Source organism: Amphiura filiformis, chromosome 19 (genome assembly GCF_039555335.1).
Source record: "Amphiura filiformis chromosome 19, Afil_fr2py, whole genome shotgun sequence".
NCBI lineage: Eukaryota > Metazoa > Echinodermata > Ophiuroidea > Amphilepidida > Amphiuridae > Amphiura > Amphiura filiformis.
The window spans coordinates 52,314,315-52,334,189 of NC_092646.1; the positions used below are offsets into that span (position 1 = coordinate 52,314,315).

The following is a 19,875-nucleotide window of genomic DNA, read 5'->3' on the forward strand; positions in this document are numbered from 1 at the left end:
ATATATGAATATGAACTTGACCAGGTCAGTGACTTTCTCTGTCAAAACGTATTATGGTATTGTTTCAGTGCGAAAGGGGAGATATCTGAACAAAATGATCATAGTGCAATTATCTTGATTGTATCAAACAGTCAAAAGTCTTTTTGAAACCAGTTTTATGATGTAAGTTGATGTAACAACTTAACCTTTGTTTGAGATAAAGAGGTATTGCAACAATGTTATAGTACGTTTAAGGGACCCTTGGACTATGTTTGCCGGAAGAGAGGTAGAAGGTTAGATTTGAGGTGCATGTACTTGGTTAAAATGTTAAATGAAGGTTTATACTTGGCCTAGCACCTACGGACATGTGCAGACGTGTGACGATGTTAACCTTGCGCGCATGCTTCATACCTAATTCGTTTATTTACACACGTCACACGAAGCATATTCAAAAGGCTAGCTTTGGGCGACATCGCAGTAGATGCTGGTAGATGCAAGTATGAATACAACACCATCCATGTGTATAATCTCTTATAATCTTTAGGTCCGAGAAGTACTTAAGTTTGTTAATGATGTTCTATATACTTCAGTGGGGAATTATGCTATGCCACCGCATCCACAGTAGGCATATATGATACAATGTCATCGAATACTCGGACAAGTATCCAGAATCAAAGGTCTTTTGACAGCAATGGTTGAGTACACATTCTCTAAACGCTTGATAAATAGACAGATTTGCACTACCGACCTTTAGTTCAGGCCACGCACACAGAATATTGTGTTTACTCCCCAACAATCATTACAAATGCAGTCGTGTATTAAACATGTTTAACGTCAATTGGAAATATCGCAAAAGTATAACCAATACTTTATAATTCAGAATCATATACTACATTAAATTTACCTTGTTCCCACAATGTATTCCCATGCCATTATAGTGAATTGTCCTCGTGATATCAGAGCCTCCATCAACCATCACACAGGTATTTCGTATCTTTAAACATGGCAATAAAATATCTGTGACATTACTCCAGCTTGAAAACTTTCTTTGAAAAAGAAAATGGGGGAGGAAAATCCCCTTTTGTTTTAGACTACATTTTCATTAATACAAGTTATAGGCCTATGATGTACAGGAATTAAAAGAAAAGAAATGGGTATAATATTAATCAAATCAAGAAGAATATCAAAGAAATCATCCATACTCGCACATTATACACTTGAGGCAAGTCTGTATTGTTATTAGGCCTACGGTAAAAATATTTATAAGATAATATGGTAGTTACGCTAAACAAGAAACTTTTCGTGCTTGGCTGATCCTCACTTGATGAAGGTCATCGTCTGCAGAGATGCCTCCTCTCCAGACCAATGGTACGTTCAAATCGATCGGTTGGACGTCCAAAGGTCCCGTAAACGTATTATAATATGTCTTCACATCCGAACTGGATAATATTTTGATGGATTTGGACAGATTTGTTGGGTGATTTGTGTTTGTAATTTTTGCTATTCGTGATGTGTATTTTGAGTTGTGTTGGTGGAAAAGGTAAGCTTCTGAACCAAGTTTGAACTGATGAATGCCAATGGAACATGTAGTATGAATTGAGGGAATCATTCTAAAATTGTCAATTGATCAGAATTTTCAGCAGTAGGCCTATTGATCAGAATGAAATGGGGGAAATGATAAGTACAATCAAGATCGCTAGTTCTTATTGACAGAACGAACTCATAAGAGTCATAAGTTCTGAATATTGTGGAAAATATCTCAGGTTTGGGCATATAGCCACCAAAAAAATGGTATTTATAAACAAGCAACAAGTTAATAATAGGTCATTACTGGAGTGATTGGTTTCTGGCCCCCAAGTAAACCATATAATAACAAAGCTATTGTGGCACTCGACTGCCCATCTATATGCTTGTTCAGACGATCGCTTGTAAAGTCGCTTGTAACTATATTCAAATGTAAACTTGCATGTAGTGCCCGTCTAAACGCACTCGCATGTAGCTACATGCAAGTTACAAGTGACGATTTTACATGTAAGATATCTTACATGTAGCGAGCCCGGGGGGCACTCCCACTTTGGAGGTCACGCGTATGTAGGGCTGTTAAGACCCCCTTTTCAGCGTCGCTCTACCCAAAAACCCATATTTTTACGAACACATGTTCTGTCACCCGAAGGCCCCTTATTTTTCCATTTGATCTGTCACCCAAAGACCCTTATTTTTCAATTTGAACAGCAATTTTCATTTATCACTGATTTTGTTACCTATTATTTGACAAAACAAAGAAATTTGAAGCCTTTTTGAACTAAATTTGTGAGGTTTTTTTGACACTGTTTCGGCTCTCACCCAAAGGTTCCAAAAGTCATGTTCTCACCCAATGACCCCATATTGTTTACATTTTGCTCTCACCGAATGCCCCTTACTGCGAAAGTGCCACCCTACACCTATATCCATTTCATATTGAAGTGCCCCCCCCGGGAAGCGAAGTACATTCGAATGTAAGGCCAGTGTGAACAAGACTTGCTTGTAAACTCGCATGTAAGCATGACCTTGATGACCCAATTCTATTCTGATTGTGCATAATCATGGCATAATTTACCAGTGAAGGTCACTCTTACTTTTGAGTTGGCTCATAGACCATGTTGGCTTACAAGTAAGTCCCGTGTGGACACACACTCCCTTGCAGCCTAGTCTCACTTCCCTGGCATAATTTAATTGCCGGCTTGCTTGTAAGTAGGCTACCGTCTAAACACACCTAATTTGCAGTTGGTGGTGCAATAGGAAAGGTTTTGGGAAGGATATCAGCCTTTGGTAGGGCATTAGGCACAACTAACCACCAACATCCTAACAACCAAGCCCCAACCCCACCTCATCCCCGCCCCCATCCAGAGTTACAACAGCCATCACAGAAAAAACCTACGATATATGTGGCTCGAGAGCCACAGCGGCTCTAGTTTGTACTGAGTTTCATGGGTGCATTGTGTGACATTGTTTGGATCGGTAAATCTAATCAACCACGTTGTGCTATACGTACGTATGCCGAATAGTGTATGTGACATTGTGTTGGCAGCCAACGGAGGAAGGGAACATTAATTGCTGCAAGTGTTTGTTTGTCATAAAGCAGGTAAGATCTGCATTAGCAAGATTTGACCAAATTTGAAATTTCACCCCCTGCATAAGCGGTCATTTTGGATTTATACAAATTATGCACTGTTCCACTACTAAGATTTATGGGGACTTTTGGTATGTTTTTGTATGGGCTTTTGCGAGATGGACGCATGCGAAATGGATTCTGCTGCAATTAGTGGTGGGTAAGAATTAAAAAAAAACAGAAAAGGAAATATTCCTTGTTCTTTAGTTCTTATAATCAGTTAAGGGAAGACGAGGTATTGTTGGTCGAAGCAACCTAAAAATCGATTTTCATTATCTATATCAATATACGTATTATTGAAAACTAACGCCTTGATGTTTTGCAAAAGTTCATTCTACAAATCATATACTTTGCAAACTTGCTTAATTTATATGAGTTATGTATGTTTACAAAAGTGTTGTTGTTTCAGCTCATTTTACAACATAACTCAAGAACCACAGGACCTACATAAGTATATCTGTGATATTTGAATTCTTCTACACGCTCGCTATGAATCGAGCAATGCAATCTTTGCTAAACCGCACTACCATTCGCAAGATGCTGTGAACTACTTTTTTCTCCTGCTTCGACCAACAATACATCGTATACTCTTAAATAAACACAAACCCTGTAAAGAAAATCACACGGTTACGGATCACCAGTTTCACTTTAAACTTTGCCCTCAACTTGATACATGACGTTATTACTATCCTTTGTACTAGTTTCATGGGTGCATTGTGTGACATTGTTTGGAGCGGAAAATATCATCAACCACATTGTGCTATACGTACGTATGCCGAATAGTGTATGTGACATTGTATTGGCCGCCAACGGAGGAAGGGAACATTAATTGCTGCAAGTATGTGTGTGTCATAAAGCAGGTAAGATCTGCATTAGCAAGATTTGACCAACTTTACAATTTCACCCCCTGCATAAGCGGTTATTTTGGATTTATACAAATTATGCACAGTTCCACTACTTAGATCTGTGGGGACTTTTGGTATGTTTTTGTATGGGCTTTTGCGAGATGGACGCATGCGAAATGGATTCTGTTGCAATTAGTGGTGGGTAAGAATTTAAAAAATCAGAAAAGGAAATATCCCTTGTTGTTTAGTTCTTATAATCAGTTAAGAATGTAACATTGGAATTTGGATGGATGAAAACAAAACTAATAGACAAATTGACAGAAAGGGCCAAAGAAAGGAAAAGTCAAAAGAAATGATATAATGATGGGAACTAAATAAAAACGAGCGATAGGCCTGTACGTCGTCATCATCGTCGATCTACTTATATCTGAATATTCATGACCTTTCTGATGACGTTGTTCTACTCATGTCGATCTTGCGCTTTGGTGAAATAGTGGTAAATTGACAGTTTAGTTACAGAAATAATCCCGTCTGTCCACCTGAGTCTCTGTCTCATTACTGTTTTGGGGTCACTATGTTTGAAAAAATCGTTTTGCCGAATTTATAAATTCGTAATTAAAAAGTAAATGAGATATTTCAATTTTTCTTTTGAAAACATTAGTCAAGTTACATAAAGTAGTGCACAAAATGGGTCCGAATTTGACTGCAAGAGCTAAATTTATCAAAATCAAGGGTCTTTCGGATTTCTATTTTGGTCAAATATAGGGTGTCTTTCTGGGGGAGCATACCCGTATGGTCATTTGTGTTAAGTGCCCTTCCCCGGAAAGTATAATGCATATACACACACATTTCTAATACGTAATCCATATAGGTTATTTCCATCATGGAAGAGGATGGTGGTTACACATATGCCATCGTTTATTGATAAGCCATTTACTGACATGCCGAAGTACTTGGTTCCTGCAAAGTTTGGCTACGATCTTATGGTCCATGTGAAAGATAAATTAGGCCAATCTCCGATCGCCATTGATGCTGATGATCTGCAAGCGAATCCAGCGTCAGTTCTGCGACAATATTGCCATCTCCTAGGTTTGGAGTTCAAAGAGTCAATGCTACAATGGGAAGCGGGTGACAAGATAGTCGACACGTGGATCATATCTAAGGCGCACAAACAAGGGAATAAGATTTTTTTGTGTTTTTTTATATTTGACAAATAAATTGTCTAGCTTACGCCTTTATTTATGAAATTTTCTTTATTCTTTCTTCTTACCATTATTATAAATGTAGTATCATTACTTAATATTCCAATATATTTTACTATAATTCCATTTTTCTTTATCTATATTTATCCTCAGTTTTCGTTTTGTATTCAACATTATTTGATCAATTCTTTTTATTTCCTGAATAAATAACATCAATATAGGTACAGATTTTCCAGTATCATTGTATATTATTCTAGATTTGTAAATAGCAAAACACCCCAAAACAATTAAAATATTAGCTAAATGTTTTTCATTATTTTCAATATCCCACCCACATAAAATGTTTTCCAGGTTTATTTTAAACAAGTTGCAATTTTCCATTTGACAAATAAAGTTAGAAAATTTAATCCAGAATACGTTGTTATTTGAACACATAAAGAAATGTTCCAAATTATCTGTACTATTACAAAAGTCACATGTATCTGAATTACTAAGTTTCCATAAATACAAATTCCTTTTACATGGAATAAGATTGTATAACACATTAAATTGGAATTGCCCCAATCTATTTTCAATTCTGTTTTGAATTTTAAATTGAAATACCTTTTCCCACACTCTTGCATACACACCATGTTTTTCCCAATACTGAATACACACAGGCTTCTCCAGATCAGTATTTAACATACTATAAATTTCTTTCGTTTCAAGAATGGATATATGTTTAAATTGCTTATTCCGAAATTCAAAAATAGTGAACGATTTTTCTTTACAGGAGGGCATAGAATTACTCCTGACCTCTTTTTTCCAGTTTTCCGGAATCGCATGAATTAATTTGTGAAATATGAACATGTTCAGTGGATTTTTGATAACTTGAGATAGTTCATTTAAATTTAAAAACCTATTATTTATAACAATGTCTTTCATGCGTATTACACCTGCATCAATCCATTCCTTAAAGAAAAGAACTCTATTTTTATGTCTTATATTTGTATTGCCCCATAATACAGTATTATTGTTTACAGAAATGTTTTTCCTTTGTCTGTTTTGCAGTGTATACCAAGCTTTTAAAACCTCTTTATAGAACAGAGGCATTTTGTCATACACGATTTCTTTTATGTCTTTCGCATTACAATTAAACTCGAGTATTAAAGACAAGCCACCAAGCTGTTTGAACCAATGTTGTGATATTTTCTTCCATATAGCGTTATTGTTATTTCCATCTAAAATTCTAGCAATCCATTTTATTTTTAAAGCAGCTATTTGATGCTCTAAGTTTATCATCTTCAAACCACCATATTCCATATAACCTGTTATTGTTTTTCTTTTAACCTTTTCTCTTTCTGAACCCCAAAGGAAATTAAAAATTTGTTTGTTTACGTTCTTAACAACATACTCTGGTACATTTAGATTACTGGCATTATAAAGTATTTGTGAGATACCCAACGTTTTGATAATCGTTATTTTACCATAATATGTTAGTTTTCTCGCTTTCCAGCTAATTAAGGTTTTTGCAATTTGGTCAATTTCGGTTTCCAGTTAAGGTCCTCAGTAATCTTCTTATCCTTCCCAAAATATAAACCAAGACATTTCACTGGACCTTCGGTCCATTTAAAATCTGGAATTAAATTCGAGGGTTTATTTATTCCCAGCCACATTCCCTCAGTTTTTGTTTGTTAATACTTATTCCTGAAAGAAAACTGAACTTCTCAATTTCTTCCATAACATTTTTAACAGAATCCATATCATTTACAAATACAGTGGTGTCATCTGCTAGTTGAACAATTTTAATTTGTAGGTCTGGTTCCTCTTTGAAAGAGACACCCTTAATATCTACATTATCTTTAATATTTATTGACATAAATTCCGCCGCCATAATAAATAATAAGGCCGATAATGGACAGCCTTGACGAATACCTCTTTTTAATTCAAATGATCTTGATAACCATCCATTCATTGAAATGCAGCTATTTATATTAGCATAAATGGTTTTTATCCATTTTAAAAATTGCGAGCCAAAACCAAATCTTTTTAGACACTTCAACAGAAAATTTATTTCCAACGAATCGAAAGCCTTTTGGAAATCAATAAATAATATAGCGCATTCATTATTCTTACCATTACAATATTCAATAACATCCTCAATAATTCTTATGTTTTGTCCAATGAAACGACCCTTAACATATCCACATTGTTCTTCACTTATAATCTTTTTAAGAATATTTTGGACACGATTTGAGAGCACAGCAGTACATATTTTATAATCATAATTTAACAAAGTTATAGGTCGAAAATTATCCAAATTGTTTTTATCACCTTTTTTGTAAAGTAGGTTGATAATCCCTCGTCTCTGAGAGAATGACAATGTACCTCTTTCAAAACCTTCATTTAGGGAGTTCGTAACCATTTCCTTTATATCAGACCAAAAACAAATAAAATTCGGGAGTTAATCCGTCAATTCCGGGTGATCGATTAAGTTTAAGTGTTTGTACTGCTTTTGTACATTCTTCAATTGTTAGTAGCCCTTCACATTCGATTGTTTCTTCATTTGATAATGTTTCTACACGAGTTTTGTTAATGTAGGCATCAATATCTTTATCTTCTATTTCTTTTGATTTATACAGATTAGTATAATAATCTACAGATTCATTTAGAATGTCATCTGTGTCTGTGATATTTTTACCGTTTTCGCGTCTGGCCCCAAGGGGCCAGATGCATTTAGTGTCGGGATTAAATCCCCAGGGAGTTCCAGTGACACATTCTAAAAGTTATCTTTTATAACTCAGCTGAAGATATACATACAGTGATCATTGATACTGAGGCAGAGATGGGATTTGACCGACCAGCCTTTTAATGACTCTTTAGGGTAAGGCGGCTTATGGTGTCATAAATTTAGTAGGAAGAATTGTGGCCATAATAGGTTCATAGGTCAACGCTAGAAAGTACAATATAATAAATCAGAAGATATACAGCTTCAAAATTACATGAATATAGTCGTGTGTTGCCATAATATTAATGTATTACATAATATTAATGTTCCTCCAAACTTATTGATATGACATAGTATAATTTGAAACTATTTTTTGTTCTCTAAAATCCAACGCTAATTATATTACACAAATTGTGAAGCACGCTGGTAAAGTAATGCACTTCATTTCACAAAGTGATCATTGACATACTGAGACAGAGAAAGCAGAGATGGGTTTTGAACAGCCTAGATTTAATAAATAAATAAATAAATAAATAAATAAATAAATAAATAAATAAATAAATATTAATTAATTAATTAATTAATTTTGTGACAGGGATTGGTTAAATATATTAACCCTTAATAAATGGAGACAGAAAGTTTTAAGATAAATAAATAAATAAATAAATAAATTGATTTAATTAATTAATTAATTAATTCCATCCGAGGTCAAAGGTTATCAATCAGAAGTCATCCGGGGTCAAAGGTCATATGGAGGTCAACGGGGTGAAACAGTACCACTATCATGCCGCAACTAGGATTATACCATTTTGTGCCAGGGTTGCATTATAATATTAACCTTTTAAAGAAGAAAGAGTAGTCAGTTAAATAAATAATTAATTAATCAATGTCATCAACAGAGGTCATTCGGGGTCAGGTTATATGGGGTCAACGAGATGAAACAGTGTCGCTATCATCGTGCTGCTACTTGAGTACAACAATAAAAAGTAATAATTCTCAAAAAATTATTTAAATACCACCAACTATATTCATTTTTATATTTATGTCGATTAATAAAAGTCATGAGAATATACTAGTACTTGGATCCTGATTCGTCAAGTCTGTTTCCATGACCACAACGCATCCAATCTTTTCTCTGGACCAGACGCATCCCTTTTTAAAGGGATTTTTATTTAACTTAAGTTCTGTAATTGAATTTCTAGTTGCTTTGTGTTTTTCGAGCCCCATGAAATATTTAGAATTGGTTTCACCCTCCTCAAACCACTTGACTCTTGACCTTATTATAGCTCCTTTAGTAGTTTCTTTATACAGCTTTTCTAGTTTTGACTTTGCTTCAATATATCTGTTCTTAAATACATTTCCAACATTATCCATTTCTCTTCTAATTCTTTAACATCATTTTCTAATTTCTCCAAAAGCTTTTTTTTACATCGGGCCTTTTTTTTACAGTATTTTACAGTGAAATCTTTTATATTTCTTTTACATAATTCCCAAGTAAGTTGATTGGATAATTTTTGCCGGGTACAATCCTTTTGGCAAGAACAAATAACTTCACGAATCTCTTTTTTGTAGTTATTATCATTTGTGAGTGAAGAATTAAATTTCCAAAAACCTGGTCCAGTATTTGTTTTTCCCATTTGTAACTTTAATGAAATAGCATTATGATCTGATTTTACAGAGGGTCTAATATCAGTAGTTTTAACAACATCGATGAACTCTTTGTGAATCAGCCAATAATCTAGCCTAGAAAATAAACCAAGTGATATTTGTCTCCATGTGAATTGACGTTTTTCTGGCCATCTATGCCTCCAGATATCAATTAAATTACAATGTTTAATAATTTTTTGCAGATATTTACATGGTACATTTTTCCTTTTCATGTTTTTAGTATCTTTATGGTTTTGAGTACAATTTAAATCACCACCAATAATAACATTGTACTTAGCATTTCTTTTAATCCAATGAAATGTTTTCTTGAAGAAAATATCTTTGTATTTTTGTTTCGTTGGTGCATATAGATTGATTAAAGTGCAAGGTTTTTTACGGATTAGCATATTCAACAAAATTTTTCTACCATCGTCAGCAATATGACTATTTTCGATTTTTACATCTAAGTCTTTTCTATAGACGATTGATACCCCTCTACTGTGAAATGTTCCAAACGAACTAAAAGATTCTATCGCCCACTCTTTCCTCAAAGCATTTTCCAACCTTTGATCAAGATAAGTTTCTTGCAAAAGAAATATATCAACTTTTGGCTTTTTAACCAGTTACATACAATTCTTCTTTTATCTTGATTTCTAAGCCCTCTAACATTGAGGGAAATAAAATGCACATTACACGAATTCATAATTATTTACAGATATATACCTTATACATATTATATACTATATACATACTTTGTTTTGGTTTTTTTGTTGCTTTTCTGCTTGTTTTTTTTTTTTTTTTTTAAAGCTCTAAAAGAGAACAAAAGAAAATGCACATTATACATATGCTTCTGAAAGTAGATGGGAAATTCATTCAACTATTGTTTATATTGTTCACTTTTTTCTACTTGATGCTCTGCTTCTCCTCTTCTTCTGTTTGCTATCTTTCTGCTTTCTCTTGGCACCTTGTTGATCAGGTGATGGAGACTTAGCACTTAAGCTGGAATATTGATAATGATCTTGATCGCTTGATAGATCTGAACTGTTATTACTATAATATTCTGTCTCATTCTGGTCAGATTTGTACCCACTCCTTCCCACAGATGAGTTTCTATCACAATTCGGATCCCTGGTGATTGCAATCTTGCCAGCAGTTAGTTTTAGCACACTTTGCTTGCTAGCCTTAGTAGATTTGTTGCTTTCACTCATGTCTCGCGATGGGGTGGGGTTAGATAGGGCTGGTGTCTTTGGCAGATGAGACGGTGTCTCTTGCTGCTTCTGTTCCTTCATTTTGTTTTGGTTCGTTTCATGTTGCTCATCTGTTGCATTATGACCATTTACCACTACATTAGTTTTGTTTACATTTTCATTCTGCTCCTTTCGGGGACAACTATCAAGTGAGTGTCCTGGTTGTCTGCATTCTTTACATTTCTCCGGGTTTCCACATGTAACCCAATAATGTCCCTTTTCTAGACAATGGCTGCACTCTACGTCCTTAATCTGTGGTTGACCTTGATGGTATACCTTGGCTTTGAAATTGTTCACATTTATGTATCTTGGAAGTGGTTTTACGGGTTTCTTGATAACAAATCTTCTATTGCCCGTCAAGCAATTTACAAGTTCACCGCCGACACGAAGTTTTTCATGCATACACTCCCCAACAATATTCGCACCTAAAGAGAGTATCTTTTTAGTTATATCTGAGTTGTCCACTGATAGGGGCACTTCACAGACACGAACAATGACTGTTTCTGTGTCTGTGCGATCACGGAGGAAGGGGTTGTCTTGGTGTATTTGGATGTTTTTACCTCTAATGTTCACTCCTTCCGCCAGTAGTTTCACACGCGGAGGTGTACCCTGTATGTACAGCCGCCATAAGCCACCAATCCTTTGGACTCCTATTATATGTTCCTGTCTAATCACCTTACATAAAGCCAAATATACTTCTTCGTTTTGTAGTCCTTGTTCTTTAAAGTCTTCTCGTGATAAGTATCCTACGACATCCTTGTTCCTCATAAACACCGTTACAACGGGTTCTATGTGCTGTGCACTGTGTGCTGTAGTAGTACCAGGGGGATGACACTCTATTCACGTGGTTTCTTTTCCAACGCTAAAAGATTACGAATTTTGATGGTTTGTAAATGAAAAGTGTCCGCACTATCGATTGATTACGTAACTGTTATGAATAATTTATTAGTTTTTCAATGCAATCGCCTCGACCCATTAATACATATTATCTGTATTTATCAAAGTACTTGGAATAGCAATCTGGTGAGTTCACTGAACTACGCCCAAATACTGATGGAGTTTTAATGGCGCTAATCCTCTCCATACACAGATGAACAAATACAATAGGAGAAGGTCAACACATATGACCTCCTATATGACATGTTATATGAGATGTACAACAACCTGAATATCATAAAGATCAGTGTTCGTTTGTGCATATGAACTGCATATTTAAAATACTAAATATTACTCGTTATATATTATGTCAAATATTGGTATTATGACAACACGGTATATACATTGTATATAAAACGACTAATAGATCCTACTATCATGGCGTCAGGTCATTGGTTCATCATATCCCGTATGTTTCTTAAAATTCATTCATATTTGAGACAAATTTCTGTGCCCATTTTATAGGCGTACAGGTGGATCCGGTTTTTTGTCATTTTCATTTCTTTTTGATGAAAGAATTAAGGTTTTCCACTGCACGGAGGCCACTATGTGATACTAATTTAATGCTATTTGTAAATGAATGCGGATTCCCGGTTGTTGTTTTTCCACAGTGTGACAACTGTCCACCCATCCAGACAACATCATCACATAATAAAACGTCTGTATTTTTACGATGAGTAAATATTAAACTGAACTTTGCCTTGGAACATTGTGTAAGACGGTGTAAGATTTTGTGGGCGCCCTCAACATTATTATCCTCTTTGTATCCGTAAATGACATGGCATAGACTGTGTGAATTCTATGAAGACTAGGGGCCTACTTATACATGGGGTCATATCCATGGACACAAGTAACGATAATTGACAACACGATACGCGACTGTATTTAGGGAGGCTAACCACTAATAATTAATAATGCCGGGTAGGGCCTACTCCTGGGCGACTAGTGTGGGCAAGGACGCTTAGGACGGTGACCAAATGAGTCTCAAATTTCACCGGGGAGGGGCACTCAAGTATGATAATGTAGGCCTATTCGCCACTTGCACGGTTCCGCCATTATGCACTATATGCGGGGAGAGCCTCGAACTGGCAGCATACATGAAAGGAAGAATTACGTAACCTTACACAGAATGTTATATGACTGGTTCAATTCCCATTCATGTATGCTGCCAGTTCGAGGCTCTCCCCACATAGTACATGCATAATGGCGGAACTGTGCAAGTGGCGAATACAATAATTAACTTTTTAAACACCCCCTAAAACGAGTTTTACCCTACCAGCAAATTTAGGATCAATAGGCCTAAGCTAACTTAATACACTAAAGGAAGTTTTGGATGAGAAAACGGACATTTTGATGAGAAACGGCCAAAATGGTGAGAATTTAAATTTTCTCATTCTTTTGGATGAGAAACTTCCTGGTGTGTGTGTCAATCATTATTGTCTTATTAAAATCCGGGACTTTGGTTGACCTGTGCTAGACTCCAGCACATGTTAATGACGCAAAGACAGTTGTGGTAACACCATGGTCGCAGACCTGCAAAAAAGCTCAAAAACAGATAGTAATGAAACCAGTTTTTATTTTCCTTGCTCTAGCGAGTTCACAGAGAAGGTGTTTCTAGTACAATGCAGCGTCGGACTCTAGCTGAGAGCGTAGCCTGAGTCCAAACGGACTCCAAGAAGGGCTCTCCATACACAAATGAGCAAACACAAAGGAAAGTAGTCTCCTCCGTGACCAGCTTGATTTCGATGGAGCGAAACCAAATTGGCTGCAGAGGAGACGGGTAATTTTGCCATGCAAATGAGGTGAGTGCCCTCTCAAGAATAACTACTCTCTGGTAGTACTTGGTTGACTTGAATGCATATCGAGTTGTCTCGGATGAGTGCTCATATTCAGTTTGTTCACGTTATTCCTTGTATAACTTCAGAGCCTATTAACATACGTCCTCCGTGGAGAAGTTTCAATAGACGAATCCAAAGGGAATAAGATGGAAGAAGGCGGCGGGTACTATGAAGATGCGTTTAAGAGTACGGAGTTTCATGCTCCTAAAGAATTACCATCTCGAGAACAGATTGATCCTGATCTCCTACCATTGATCGATCAATGTATGCCGCTTTATGAGAAAATGTACAGCATGCGAATTCGGCCATGACATTATAAACTTATGATGAACGAATAACACGTTTAGAAATAAAATAATATAATTCAATTTAGTGATTGAGCTTTTAATCGCAGCAGAATCTCTCTCAAAGGCAAGTGACAATACAGCACACAAAGAAGAATACATGATCAGGCACAAGGATATGGAAACCAATAAAAACATTATGTTCTCAGAATCTTCCTTCCTATACTTTGTACAGTATACAGAGTCCAATATAATCAACACTTGGACTCATAACTTGGACTGTGTTGAATAGGCTCACTTTTTCCCCTAAAATTTAGTTTTCTACAATTTTTTGACCAAAACACATTTTTGACCAAAAATCAAAGTTTTGACTAAAAAATCAATTTTGACCAAAAAAATCATATTTTTTACCAAAAGTCATGTTTTTGACCAAGAAAAGATTCTGAAAACATAATAATGATAAAATTGGATGATTTTTTTCACCCAATACAAAATTTATTGGTCTCGCTATGAGTTTAAAAGTATTGGACGAGATGGTCGCTCGGGTTCAAACCATCCAATTTTATATCATTATTATGTTTTGTTGAATCCAAGTGTGTAAAAATATTGGATCCAAAACACAATTATGTTAAAATTGGATGCTTTACGCTCAATATTTATTGGTCTCGCTATGAGTTTTAAAATATTGTACTCGGCTACGTCTCGTCCAATATCTTAAAGCTCCATAGCTCGACCATATCAATCGATCCAATTTTATATCACAATTGGTTCCTGGAAAATAACATTATAGGCAGGAAGTTACAGACTAAAGTGGGGATATTAGGGGATGAAATAAAATGCAAACAGAGAAAAGCAGGCGGGCTTTGGATGTCGACTTTTTCCCATGATGAAGGTCTCTCCCTAGTAGCCGTTGGAGACGCATAGTAATTGTGAATACCCTGACAACAGTCAGGGATATTTTCTGTCCATTTTAAGTCAAAATAATGAAGTAAACTAAAAAAAATAACACTTACTACTACATTGCTCGCTAAACTGTGTGTATGGCTGATTACAAACTATGGTTTTAAAAAAATCTGGTTTGAACAAATTAACCAAATTCATTAAAAAAAACATCGTTCATTATGGCTTAAAAGCATTATCAGCAACTTATAACATATGCTGAAGAGAATAAAATCAAGGCCTTGGTGCTGTATTTGTGACAAAGTCTAAAACTTTCAATAACATCGCAGAATACGATGTTAATTCATAAATCGAAAAATTAGTCAGAACAGTGGCACGATGACCGTTGATAGCTCAACGTAATTTTTCAGCAGGTTCTGGTGAGAAAAATAACTTTTTATTTATATTAGTCGAATCGGCAAATAGCGTAATCTTTGAACTTGATATCTTTTACTTAGGCATACAAATGACCAAAGCAAAATTTACCCGAGGATCAGTGTTTAGTAATAACTGGCATTGTGGAAAACAGTTTTCGGGTTGACAAGTTATTATTTGTTTTAATATTTCAATTTTACAGCAGTATGGATAAGATCAGCAACGAGCCTAAACGAAGGATATTTCTTTGGACAGTACCGCGATCTTTGGCAACGGTCTTCACCAAGTGTATGAGCTTCGCAGAAGGGGTGAGTTCAGTTTTATTACTACATTTTATAATGAGAGTTGCTATACAGGCTGTCCCAGAAAAAAACGGAAGAATAAATTTGGAGATAAGTCGATAAATAGACATCGGAATAAAATAATTAATTACAAAAGCAGCGTGACTGTAGCTTATTGTACTATACACTCCCTCATTTCAAATATATAGTTTTGGTTTCTCTATTGTTCAGAAACCAAAAATCAAGGGATTAAAATGTGGAGATGAACTGGTATGCAATCATAACACTATTGTGCTGGGAGGACACAAGAGGGTATATATAATCAAAAGTATAATGGCCTATAACCATACGTATATAATAGCCTATGGTGCTAACATTTTCATTATCGATATCTATCAACGCGGACGACTTTTGATGCTCTCTGCCGTAGGTGGCACACTTCCATGACACCATAAAATTACACCGAGTTCCGAGATTCGTTTGATAAGTTATGCATAGACATCATGTGCATATATTGAGGGGTGGGGGTGGGGGTGTTTTGTTTATTTGTCTGAAATATAAACGATGCATGATGATGTAGATGATTTGATTATGAATTAGATTATTCCCCGGAAAGCACAACCCATACCTCTTACCTATGTTCCCTCCGCCACCTATATATAACCTCCTCCCTCCCCCCTCCCCACACTCGATATCGACTCTTCCCTATTATTCCACTCCACTCTTGAGCCCCCCTCTCCCCCTCCTTCCCTTCCCACTTCCAATGCTCTCTCCCCTGTGTTTCTCTTTCTCCCTAACCCCCTCCCCCTCACACACACATACCCTCTTTCCCTGGCGATCTCTTCTATCTCTCTCTCTCTCTCTCTCTCTCTATTCTCCAATAAATAAATTGAATAAAAGTTAGTTTAAACCAGCTTTCTATGATATTGATCTTCCGTCATGCGACATGCACATAAATAGAGTTGTGTATAATAGTGTTTATAACACTGAAGTCATAATCTGTCAAGTGCCTATTGTAATGTCTGTGGAAATATTTCGATGGTCTATATATTTTCATAGTGAAATCAGCTTAGGCTAATTCGTAGTCTCAAGTCAATGCTTTCAAACTAAATCAATGCTTTCAAATGTAGACTGCTTTGTTCGACTTCTCTGCTCGTGAATATTGCACTGCGAAATTTAAACATTTCTTTTGTATACTTAGAGTAGGTAACTTCAAATCAAATAATTTTACGATCCACACCACTTATAAGAAACTGAAACCAAAACAGAAACTGACTGACACAAATGTGCGGTACTAAACAAAAGCTAGAACCAATGAGTTCGATATCTTATGATTCAAGTGGTTAGGCAGGACAATAGGAAACCACGTGACCAAAACCAAAACCAAAACTAAAACTATATATTTGAAATGAGGCACTGGAATCGGTTGAATAGTTGAGGAGAAATTAACGAGTACACAATGTGCGCGTCAATTCAATTCATTTCAGGTTTAATCAATAGGTGGTAACGCAATATATTAAACATTTCAAGAAACCAAGAAAAACATCGAGGGTTAAGGGCCAGAAAGCCTAGAGTCGCCAGGGCACTATAAAAGATACAGTCAATTAATTGTGACAAAATTCAATAGAAAATAAAAGACATTGTGGAGGAAATATTGATTTTGGGAGACCAAAGCAAGAACCCGACTTCATGCTTATTTTGTGAGAGCTGGTCATAGTAAGTTACGCTGGCTTTCTGGTTCTGAACCCTCGACATGATTAACTGATGAGATAAGATAAAGAATAGGCCTACATTATAATATTACGCTCCCGATAATATGCTCGACTCATGAATATTTAGTAGCCAATTACCGGTCATTAAGCTATTGAAAGCCTGTTGCAATTCGTGCTTGATGACGTGCTTTGCCGAATTATACATTATCCAATCAAAAGTTCTCGTGCATTATCATTTGCAGACTGTTTGTGTGGAGTGGGCGGAGAAGAATATGTTTACATTTAGTTTGGAAGTGTCGCATTATTTACTCGCGCACGCCTTGATAGGACGCTTACTTAGCAACTGCGTAATAAAAGCAATGACGTCACTATCCCTGGTAAAACGAAGTATAGAGGATTGTTGCCAGATATTACTGTCAAACAATAATTATCTTTAACATATGTTGTCTCTCTACTTGTTAACCTTATTACTACGATGGGGAGTTGGTTGTAACAACCACCCCTACACTCTAAGCAATAAATGTTCTAATAAGGTTCTAAAGTTGTCCTCTCACGAGAACCCTTAGAGGTTCTAAAAAGAACGAAGAAATGGTTCTCAAAAATGTAATACAGAACCTTTAGTGGTTCTTTAGAGAACCTTTAAGGGTTCTCCAAAATTAAAGAACCTTTTCGAGAGGTTCAAGAGGGAGGGATCACCTGAGAGGACAAAACAACCTGAGCTAAAGGACGTATTACGCCCAAACAACCTGAACTAAACGACGTATTACGCCCAAACAACCTGAACTAATCGTATATCTATCCTTTACGCCCATTTTAGTGACAACTTTTACCATAGCCCCTTACGCGGTGGTAGGGCCGACCATAAAGTGAGAAGAACGTAATCCTATAAATTACAGTTCGGGTTTTGTTTTGTTTTTTCAATTGATTTAATTTTAGGTTCAGATCATCAAAGAGCCAATGCTCGTAGCTCATATCTTTGGTCCAGAGGGCACGGCAGCAGAAGATCATGAAATACGGAAGACATTCAAAGAAGGCGTCGTTTCCCCAGAATCCCAAACAGGAAAAGTGGCTTTAGCTTTCGATGTTAGCATAGCTACATTTCAGTGGGTCAAACAGATGTTGGAATCACCGTTTCCTGGCAAGTCTTTCGTTTTCGTTCACGACCAAGCATTCTGCCTACGATCCAGTTATGACAATATACCACGTGGATATACACACACGTTTCTCGTACGTAATCCGTATCGGCTATTTCCATCATGGAAGAAGTCTGTGGTGAAACAAGTGCCATCGTGTATTGATAAACCATTTGCAGAAATGATAAAGAACGCAGTTGCGAAGTTTGGCTATGGCGAGTTATACGACCTTATAGTCCACGTCCAAGAGAATTTGGGCCACACACCAATTGTCATTGATGCTGATGATCTGCAAGCCAATCCTTTGTCTATTCTTCGACAATATTGTCATCTCTTGGGTGTAGAGTTCAAAGAGTCAATGTTACAATGGGAAGCGGGGAACGAGATAGCCGACACGTGGATCGCGTCTAAGATGGCTAAACAAAGGCATAAGGTGAAAGAAGGCGGGTTCTTTGATGTAGCGTTTAAGAGTACGGAATTTCATCCTCCAAGAGAATTACCATCTCGAGATCAGATTGATCCAGATCTCCTGCCATTGATCGATCAATATATGCCGCTTTATGAGAAAATGTACAGTATGCGAATTCGGCCATGACATTATGAACTTATGATGCACGAATGTATATAAATAAAAATTATATAGTTCAATTCAGTGGTCTAGATTTTGGATCGTCCTCAAAGGCAGGTGATAATACAACACACAAACAAGGTTACATCATCAGCCAAAGGGATATGGAAACCAATAGAAACATAATTGGTTCCTGAATATAACATTACAGGCAGGAAGTGAAATGACTTAAAGTGAGGATAGTAGGAGATAAAAGAAATGCAAAATGCGAAAAGTATGAAGATTCCAAATGAAAAAAGTATAAATGAATATAAAAGGCTGAATGAAAACGAATAGCTATAATAATTATTATTCGATATCGAAGAAATGTTAATTGTGTTATTCGTGGCCAAAAATTATTAAATAGTAATGATTCTCGGATTTCAAAACACGAGGCGCCACCAGCGGTTGCTCTTGCCCGCTCCATGAATGATTCCGTATGATTCATAAATAAAAAATGGATTTACTACAATTATATAAATTGTAGCGCAGGCTTTTGTCGATGTTGTGGAAAGCCCTGTAGTAAAGCAGAGGGTGGAGGCGAAGGTGGTGATGGCAGGCTTTGTACTTTTATCGACCTCGATGGGCTGCCGATGATGAATCAATAAACATCCGGGTCTATATTTCTGATCAGCAGAGTGTGGTAAAAATGTCCCCATTTTCTTCATTCGTCTCAAATATTACATGTGATAGCATCACATTTACGTGTAGTAGGTGGAGCGGGACAATTTTGCCTCAAATAACAGAATTTTCAGTAATTTATTGTTATGACTTGTGAAATGTATATCGACAACAAAAAGTACAGGAACAAATGAGCGTGCATTGTAGCAACAGAGAATTGTCATATTATAATTCGAAAAGATAAATTTTACCCTTGACCATATTGTCAATATGGTCACAATATTATCGGTAACCAGTGAAACATTTGAACGTGATATCACATTGTTTAAATAAACTAAACCTCAAAGTCCATTTTTGGGTCCAAAACTGGAAGG

The 19,875-nt window shown here is 36.2% G+C and overlaps 1 protein-coding gene across 2 annotated transcripts; it reads left to right on the forward strand.

Annotated features, from left to right (window-relative positions):
• Positions 1-3,028: 3,028 nt before the first annotated feature.
• On the forward strand, positions 3,029-19,702 carry LOC140140777 (uncharacterized). 2 transcript variants are annotated; one of them, XM_072162522.1, is made up of 3 exons: positions 3,029-3,100; positions 15,350-15,455; positions 18,077-19,702. In XM_072162522.1, exons 2-3 carry the CDS (start codon positions 15,354-15,356, stop codon positions 18,866-18,868), a joined length of 894 nt encoding a protein of 297 aa, XP_072018623.1. In that variant the 5' UTR covers positions 3,029-3,100; positions 15,350-15,353; the 3' UTR covers positions 18,869-19,702. The 2 variants fall into 2 exon arrangements, with proteins under 2 accessions (XP_072018623.1, XP_072018622.1); XM_072162521.1 differs by lacking the exon at positions 3,029-3,100 and adding an exon at positions 3,873-3,987.
• The last annotated feature ends 173 nt before the right edge of the window (positions 19,703-19,875 follow it).

Coding starts and splice junctions, on each gene's coding strand:
- LOC140140777 (XM_072162522.1), top strand. CDS start 15,354: ATGGATAAGATCAGCAACGAGCCTAAACGAAGGATATTTCTTTGGACA. Junction 15,456..18,076: donor GTATGAGCTTCGCAGAAGGG/GTGAGTTCAGTT, acceptor ATTTAATTTTAG/GTTCAGATCATCAAAGAGCC.